We start from the raw sequence: 9079 nt of genomic DNA on the forward strand, positions 1-9079 counted from the left end.
CAGACAATTCTTGTTTCATGTTTCCACAATATGTTCCCAGTGGCTGGAAAGTGACAGCTGAGCTGCAAGAAATTTGAGAAAATGCAACACAAATACTGAATGTAACAGAAATCCTCAAGAAATCACAGTAATCCCTGTATCTGGGAGCAGAAGGGTTATGCCCCCCCTTCTTTGCAAGGTTGTGCAAGAATAAGTCTGTTGTTTTCAGAAAGTCTGAGGGCAATTATGTTTCCTAGTATATTCTCCCAAGACTAGAAATGGTAACTTTAGATTTGGAGTTACTGCTGAAATTCATGCAAGTGAACTGGATATAGAAGTTTTTAGGTGGAAGTAAACCTGTGATTTCTCCAAGGCTGTACTGATTCTGTCTTGGTTAGTCCCACCTCCTCTCTTTTTGAAGCTCACTGTTTTGCTTTTTTGCAGCATTGGCAGAGGGAGAAACGACTAGTGAAGTCAACAGGATAGAGTTAAACACAAAGCTGGTCAGAGGAGACCTGACTAGTAAGATGTATTTTATTTAGAGACATCTCTGGTGATGGGAGGATGGGGCACTCCTGGTGCAGAATACAGGCAGCTGCATCTGTATGTTGTAAGCAGGCACACCAGCTGCAGCCAGGGCTTTGTGTCTCTATGTGAAGTCCCTAAAAAGCAGTGTGCAAGCATATGCTGAAAGCATTGCATGCCTTCTGCTTGAAGGGCACTGAAATGCAAGTTTGAGATGTAATGGAGCATGGCTACCAAGTGACTAGTCTTGGCTTTGTCCACTGCAATTCCTTTAGCTGTTTCTTGTCTCTGCTGGAAGCCACTGACTGCAAGCACAGGTTGCCATGCTCCAGTATGTGGAGGGGAAGGAACTGGTTTTCCCAAACTGTTGAATCTCTGGTGCCAGAAGCATTTTTAATTTTCCTGGCTGCAGCATCAGTAACAGAGCATCATCCTTCAGTTGGATAACCAGCTGATTTCAGGGCTACTCTGGACCCCGTTTCAGTGTATCCCATATTCTAGTACTTCTATCTTTGGCAAAAGTGGCTGGAGAGGGTGTATGCAAAGCACCTTGAACCTCTCTACTGACATGAGGAGAGATTCTGGGTAAATCAGTCCATCAAACTGAAGATAACTTCTCAAGCTTTGCCTCCTAGAAGTGAAATTCTCTACCCCTGAGATGAAGATGGTCAGAAATGCAGAACAGAACTGCCTTGGTGATGGTGTTTTGTTTTGGTGGGGTTTTTTGTTTGGTTGGTTTTACTTTTGGTTGGTGTTTGGTGGGTTTTGTGTTGTGGGTTTCTTTTTTTTCCAAATAAATGGAATTTGTCAAAATCCTAATATATTTTCTGAGAACTCTCTTTTTTTTTTTTGTATAAACAGTTTTTTGTTGTTAGTGTGAGCCCAAGGAAGGTCTGTCTGAAAGAAGTGGACAAGCTTTCAAGCAATCTGTGTTAGCATAATAAGTATCAAGAAACAAACAAAATGAGGCTCTTGGTCAGCAGTGGTTTTTTGCAGACTTTCCTAATTCTATTTTTAATGCAGGAAGACTTCTAAGTGGATGAATTGAAACATGCAGTTTTGGTGGGGTAAAGCTCTGCCTGATTTTTATCTTGGGTGAAGTAGTGAAAAGCAGTGGGTTGGTTCTGCTCTCTGGCATCCTGGCTCTGCAGAAGTGGAGCAGGTGTACAGCAGGTGATGTTATGTGGTTTCATTGGTGTACTGGGAATAGGGCCAAGTATTGGGCATTGGTAGAAAAATCACATACTCTTTAGCAGGGTTTCTTTTACCCCTTCTCAAAAAGTGAAATCTAGGTAAAAGCAAAGTCTCTAGACTTGGCCATGGTGTGTCAAAAGCTAAACAGGAGACAGTTACACTGATGTCTATGAACATGTAGCTGTTACAGTGACAGAATAAACAAGTTTACAATTGTTTTGAGGGGGACACACATCCTTCTTGAAATATGATCTCTGTAGAGTCTTAAGAGAAGAAATAATCCTTGTGATGGTTATTCTGTAATAACACACTACTGCTTCATGTCTACATCTCATGTGGAATCCCGATGAGACCACATGTCTCCCCTAGTTTGGCAGATTTACTCCCAGATCTCTCTCTTGAAACCCTTCTTGCCCAGCTGTAGCAAATTCTGCTCACCAGTGCGTAATGTTTATAGTCATCTTATTCATGTGTTGTCCAACAGGTACACCCAGACTACAAGGAAACAGAGATCCCTGTGGTAAGTTCCCCAATACCTGTGTGCTTGCACTAGATCATGTTTCTGAAAACCTTAAGAAGCAGTATTCTTTTCAGTACAAAAAAATCATGGGTGATTAGTAAACTTGGGTGAAGGAAGCACTCTCTAGGTTCCTCTGAGGTATAGCGTTTGGCTGTATCATTAGGACCTTAACTGTTGCAAAGGTTGAGTATTTGGAAGGTTTTAGTCCCATTGATAGGAGAGAGTATACTTTGAAGTATGTGCGATGTTGATTGCTGTTTTGAGAGTGAAAGGAGTGTGGTGGTCAGACTGTGCACTGCTTGGCTTCATCCTGGCAGTGTGTAACTTCCAAAGGGCAGTCTAGACAGCCTCTTGGATTAATTACATGGGGTGTCCTGGTTCTGCAGTAGCCAGAAGCAGGATATGGGGATGGAGAAGATGACCAGGGAGGTTTAGGCTGGATGTTAGGAAGCAGTTCTTCATAGAAAGGGTGATTGGCCATTGGAATGGGCTGCCTGGGGAGGTGGTGGAGTCACCATCATTGGAGGTGTTTTGGAAGGGACTGGATGGGGTGCTTGGTGCAATGGTATAGTTGATTAGAAAGTGTTGGATGATAGGTTGGACTTGATAATCTCAAAGGTCTCTTTCAACCTGTTCTGTTCTATTCTGTTCTACCATCACCTCACCTCTGCCTCTGGGTTTTCACCTTTAGGTAACACACCAAAACTTTCCTGTGTCTAAAGTGCCCAGTAACACCAGCTGCACAAAGCAGTCAGGTGGCCCTGCTCCTGAGCTACAGCAGACCCTCTCTGCTAGTGAAAGACAGTGTGTAGAGATGGTTGTCAACATGGGGTACTCACCTGAAAACGTTCTGAAAGCCATGAAGAAGAAGGGACAGAACATAGACCAGGTAAGAGCTTGTGCTGCAAGTAAGAAATCTTTGACTGAATGCCAGTTCTGCTAAGAAAAAGCCTTGGCTTTGCAAAACAGGTAGGGAGGTACTTCTAGCAGGGGATTGCAGGTTGTAGCTGCTGCAGTATTAATGGCTAGAGAAGTTGTCACCTAGCAGTAAGGGCTCCCAAAACTGAAGAGTGTCTGTATATATTTCTGGTTAGAGACTGCTTGGGTCAGCCGCACCTATGGGTGTTCTCTCAGAGGTGCACTGAGCCTGGGATGGGCCCTTAGCTCCATGTGAAGCTGGGAGAGGTACTGGCCTTTCCTGGGAGCCTCAACGCCATCTGGGCAAAGCTTGGCATAGCTGTATACTTAGTGTTACAGCGCAAAAAAGCAGCCAGCTTCGCTTGTTCTGAGTGCAAGGGGTGACAGTGCTGGTGTCTCCTTGTAGAGAAGTTTGCCACTTAAGGCAGCCCTGAAAGGCTCTGGCAAGGCACCACCAACAGACTTTCTTCTGGGCACTATGGTTGAGGTGCTTCCTGCCTCATGTATTGCCTCAAACACTTGCTAAAACCAGGTCACAGAGCATAGAGCACTGCAGGGTGAAGTGTGGCTCTGGGGCTTGGATCTGCTTCAAGCAAACATTTTAAAGTGTGGAGACTGTGGTCAAGCTTTTTGTGCTGACCCATGGCCAGCTGTGCTGTACATTTCAAGCCTGGTGGGACTGTGCCTGGGGAGGAGGAGTGTCCCAGTGACTTCTGTTTGTAGAGATGATCTGCTTGCCCACTACCTTAGGCATCAAGAGCAGTTCAAGCTGTGTGCCAGAGTGAACCGTAGTATCAAATGAACAAAATGCCCTTTGGGAGCGTGGTTTTGAATCTTGGTGCATTTGCAGGCTGCTTTATTTCACACTGCTAGTATTACCTATCTGACTTCTCCCCACACCTCTCAAAGCTGAGAACAAATAAGAAACTTGGAAGCAATTTCTAGGCATGGATCACTATGCCGAGGTGATCTTAGAAGGCTGCCTGCTCTCAGATTGCATCAGCTCTTGTGGTTGAGAGGAAGCTAAAAGTTGACCCATCTTGACTGCTGGACCTGCAGTTTCATTTTAAAAACTTGTGCTGTAAAAAACAGTTAAACTTCTGCTTTCTGCTCAGTGATCAGGCAAGGAAGCATAAACACAGGTTTCTGAGACTGCTTTGGCTAGAGTGAAATACCATGTTCAGAGCTGGTGGGAGTGTACAGGAGGACAGAAGGTCTTGTCTGTTTTCCCTGGCCAAGCTCTTGCATAGTGAGTGTTATAAATAGGCTGCACAAGAAAATTTCCAAGTTTCTTGTGAGAGTTGTTCATTAAAAAAGAAGCGAGCAAGCAGCAGGGAAAAACAGAGAGAAGCAGCGTGCTGGGCCACAGAGACTTGCCCCCACAGGCACCTCCAGTCTCTGCCAAAAAGCAGCTTACAAATCCTAACTTTTCTTTATATAGCTACACCCTCTACATATGCAGGCTTATGCTTAATAGAAGGCTGGGATATGATAATGAGCTCTAGCAACTTCTTGGCCTTCTTGAGCATGCGTCTTCCTTGTGGTAGGGGTCGCAGATGAGGCAGGGGCGGTCATTCTCCTGTGCTCTTCGCAGAACCACATCTTCTCACACAAGTACAGCTGCAGCACAGGACTTACCTGAGGTAAACACTCTGTGGCTCCTGAGAAAGTTGTCATGAGGTTCCTGTCTGAAGCCAAAACAATCTGAACGTTTACCCTCCGTTCTCAAAACAAACCACCTGCCACTACCCCCCGAATACGGGGTTCTGCAACACAAATCACAAACCACTATGGCACTTGTAACCGTGAGCATCCCGACTCTACTAGGCAGGACTTCATCTTAGTCGCCAGTGAAGCCTGGGATCAAGTTGTGCTTGGCCCCTCTGCCTGTGCAGAGGTGCTGTTCAACTGTGTGCTGTCACTGTCATTCTGCAAGCTTAATTTCTTTTCTCCACTCCCCACAGGTTTTGGATTACCTCTTTGCACATGGACAGCTTTGTGAGAAGGGCTTTGATCCACTTCTTGTTGAAGCAGCTTTAGAAATGCACCAGTGTTCAGAGGACAAGGTGAGGGCACAATGTACTAAGCAATAGAGGGGGCACTGTGGTGAATTCCAGCAGCAGTTCCTCTGGTTGGTGTAATCCTGGCTTTTATGGTGATGCTGTCTTCTTTCCAAAACAAACTGCCAAGGGGCATTTTTGCAGTGATACAGTGAATATGTGCTGAAGAATTAGAATTTTTCCACAGCATTTTACTGCTCAGTTGTGTGCATTTGTATGGGGACAGGATTTCTTGAAGACCATGCTTATTTGGGTTGTAATGTTTTGAACCCAGAATTCTCTTATGGGTAAGGTGCTTGAGGCAGCAAATTATCTTTCAAACCCTGCCAGCTGTGAATTTTCACACCTGCACAAATGCATCTGCCTGGCTGCTCAGCAAACTGTGTTACAGCTTGCTCTGAAGGAGCTGGGAAACAGGCTTTTGGGATCTGTTTCAGTGGCTGCTTTACATGTGCCAAAGGTACAGAGGCAGGAGCAGGTAGCCAGGGCAAAGGGCAGCAGAACCTTTTAAACTTTACAGCCAAGTTGTTAAATCTACAGAGGCGCAACCCTCCCGCCCCCAGACTTACGTAATGCTTTCCTGCCTTGGACTTGGTGAGAAACTTGCAAACAGAGGGAGGAACAGCAGTGTGGAAATAGAAGTGGGTTCAGGAAACATACTTCCTTCTGGCTTAAACCCCAAATTAGAAATGGCTAATCTCCCAGTTGTCCCTTTCAACCTGTTTGCTTGGTTTTGTCTTTTTCTTTCCCCTGGAGTGGAGCAGAGACACTGCAAATGGCAGAGGGTCCAGAGAAGTCTGATCATCCCAGTCGCTTCTTGTCACATTACTTTCTCAAAGCTCAGGGAGGATTCATGGTTGGTCTTGGTAGTATCATGCAGAGTGTATTGAGTAGGGTTTGTGCTTATCCTTCAGGTTTGCCCTGGACCTGAGAAGGCAATTGATAGCAAGGGCTACTTAAAAAAAAAATAAATAATCAGATATATCAGGAGGTGCTGAGCGAGGGAGCAAGGTGCTGCCATTAATCACCATTTCAGGGAGGCCACATTGGGCCAGGCTGCTAAATTTACTGTTGCAGAGAGGGACACCCCCAGAGACTGAGCGTTGGTGGCCTTGCTGAAGAGGATTTTGGAGACGCAGGACTGCAAACACAGGGGATTGAGGGTTTGGCCCTGTTGATGACTGCACCCAAAGATCCACCAGTGCTGGTGTGAGAGGACTTTCTCCAGGTGGAGCTGCAATGGGCTGTGCTTGGGGAGAAGTCCACCCCATAGGCTGCCTGGTTGCTGAAGACAGGCTCTGTGCTAAACCTCCGCTGAGCACTCTTTCTCTTTTCTTTTGCAAATAATGGACTGTCTGTGTCTTTCAGATCACAGAACTTCTCCAACTAATGAGTCAATTTAAAGAAATGGGGTTTGAACTAAAAGACATTAAGGAGGTCTTACTATTACATAACAACGACCAACACAACGCTTTGGAAGATCTAATGGCTCGTGCAGGGGCCAGCTGAAGACACATTCCCGGATGCGTGGCGCGCGACGGAGCAGGACCAGCCCCGCCACCTTCATATGCAGTGTGACTTGCTCTCAGCAGGAAGGAGTCCAGCTCTGTGCGTACAGGGGAGAGCGACGGAGCGAGCCTGGCTGCCTGCATCACTCCAGCGTTCCTCTCTCCACTGGGAGCCAGCTTTCTTTCTTAAATTTTTTAAGTGTCCTTTCCTAAGTTTCCTTTTCCCAGCTTGGCCACGGAGAGTTTAGACTGCCCAGCCTCTACTGTAAATGTACATAGATAGAGACAGGAGTGGTTTCCCCCCCATCACTGTTGCACTGGAGTTGGACAGAAGGATATTAAGTTGGTTCTGAAACTAGGATACTTTGATTCTTTGAAGCTGCTTTTATGGTGTCTGCTTGTACTGAATTACTTGACTGTGTCACAGTCCAGATTAACTGGTTAAATTTGACCTTTAGTGCAATGGAGTTTTATTTTTTGGTTGAAAGTTAGTCTGTAACTTAGTAAAACACTGGTCCAGAAACTGTTGCTATGCATAAAGAAAGAAGCTGTTCCTCTTGTATTTTCTTTTTTTTTTCCAACCCATGCATCCAACAATTCTGCCAGACTTGAGCATCCAATGCTGAGTGGTGTGTAAGTTCTCTTCAAATAGTTAAGCTGTGAATTCTACCTGGACCTGCAGCTTGTGTTGGTTCTTGAACCTGAAGGCAGAGAGTCGGGGATTGGTATTCTTAATGCCCAGGCTTGTAGGATATTTAAGACAATGCCCTGCTAGGAAATCAGTTAGCTTTTTGGTTTAAATAATACTCAGTGTAATGCAGGAGGTTTCTTTCAAGCACTTTCTTTAAAACAACTATACTCACTGCATTAGTTCCATTTTTCACAGTGCTGTAGAATTACATAGTAACATCTAGTACTAGAAACCAGGTTTTGGGTTGGTTTTCATAGTTCCAAGTATTACGTTGTACATTGTTCTGAATACATAAAATATCATCAGTCTTGAGGAATCTTTGAAGTAATTTGCTAAATATTTTGATTCTGCAGAAGAACGACTAATAAAACCCTCAAATGAAACTCCCAGTGTCATGGTTCCCATCTCTTGCTCTTTAACTTCAGCAGGTGAAGAACTTGCTGGATCCTCCCCACTCAGGTGCTGCCTGCTCCAGTGGGCATGCAGGAACACCGTGTGTGTGTTGAGAGGAACAACCAGAGGTCTCTAAGCAGGGGGCTGCAGAGGCAGAACCTGCTGGTTTTTCTGTGGCTTTTTTGTCTTGTTGCAAAACCCAAGCCTAGGGATCCAGAACCATGTCAGAGCTTGGAACTGGGAGCACTGGATGTTGAGAGGGGAAAAGGAGGCTCATTACCACCTCCTGTTTTTTCAGTAGGATTTATCTCCTCAAGAACCCAAAGGAGATGGCTTTTGTCTCCATTATACAGTTAACTTTGTACAACCAAAACATGTTACCTGCATTGTGTTAACTCTTGGGATTCTGTGTGAGGTGCTCCACTGTGCTAATTACAGATCTTTATGTAAAAGAAAGTGATGCTGAGGAGAGATGTAGGAGAGATGTGTCTAGGAGATTAGAGCTGGATCATGAGTAGGACCAAGGCTGATTGCCTTGGATTGTATCCTGTATCACTGAGGTGATAGGTCACCAGCTGCTGCTTCTGAGTGCAGGTAAAGCAGATGCCCAGTTTTCCTTCCCATGTGAGAGAGATGACCGTTTGAAACAAGGAAATGAGGCTTCTGAGACACCAGAGAAGCTGGCAAACAAAACTCAAACTACTTTACTGTCACTGCTGAGAGCACTCACTTGCATTGCTTGTTTTGGTTTTCTTAGTATAACACAGCAAGTCCCACTCTGGTAATAGACAGTCCTGAAGGGCAAGAAATCTTACCAGTGAAGACAAAACCACATAGATCAAATTTCTGAATAAAATAATCTCTTTGGTGGTGTTAATGTGTGTTTTTTCAAAGTCCCCATGAAGGGGCTGTCTCTTAACCCACTATGGTAACCACCATGGAGACACTTGTAGAGGTGAGAGCAGAGCTGTGGAGCTGGGAAGTGATGCCTGTGGAGCTGATTTCCTGCTTCAAAAGATGTTGTGTGTGTTGTCTCACGTGACACTGATCTTGCATCGTGAGGCTTTATGTCAGTGAGTGGGTGAAGGCTGGAAGCATGTTTCTGGGGATGGCTTCTCACAGAATGAAAGAGTGAGGTGTGAGCGTATTAACCTGGTGGCTTAGGAGAAGGGCACTTCTGAAGATGTGTAACAAGTGGCATACTGTAGTTAGCCTTGAATGTTGTTTGTTCTGCGCACTCTGCATTGGTAGTTACTCTGGTACTGTCATTCTGTTCTGCTCACTTAGGACC

At 45.2% G+C, this 9079-nt stretch overlaps 1 protein-coding gene across 1 annotated transcript in view; it reads left to right on the forward strand.

The window, feature by feature from the left end:
* UBAP1 (ubiquitin associated protein 1) overlaps nucleotides 1–8060 on the forward strand; it is a 33559-nt gene extending 25499 nt beyond the window's left edge. The window contains exons 5-8 of the mRNA XM_054178648.1: nucleotides 2183–2218; nucleotides 2910–3107; nucleotides 5101–5202; nucleotides 6565–8060. Of these exons, the coding sequence (XP_054034623.1) occupies nucleotides 2183–2218; nucleotides 2910–3107; nucleotides 5101–5202; nucleotides 6565–6705 (477 nt within the window). The 3' untranslated portion in view covers nucleotides 6706–8060. The remainder of the gene's footprint in view (nucleotides 1–2182; nucleotides 2219–2909; nucleotides 3108–5100; nucleotides 5203–6564) is intronic.
* The last annotated feature ends 1019 nt before the right edge of the window (nucleotides 8061–9079 follow it).

The sequence above is a fragment of the Dryobates pubescens genome, chromosome Z, assembly GCF_014839835.1.
Source record: "Dryobates pubescens isolate bDryPub1 chromosome Z, bDryPub1.pri, whole genome shotgun sequence".
Classification (NCBI taxonomy): Eukaryota; Metazoa; Chordata; class Aves; order Piciformes; family Picidae; genus Dryobates; species Dryobates pubescens.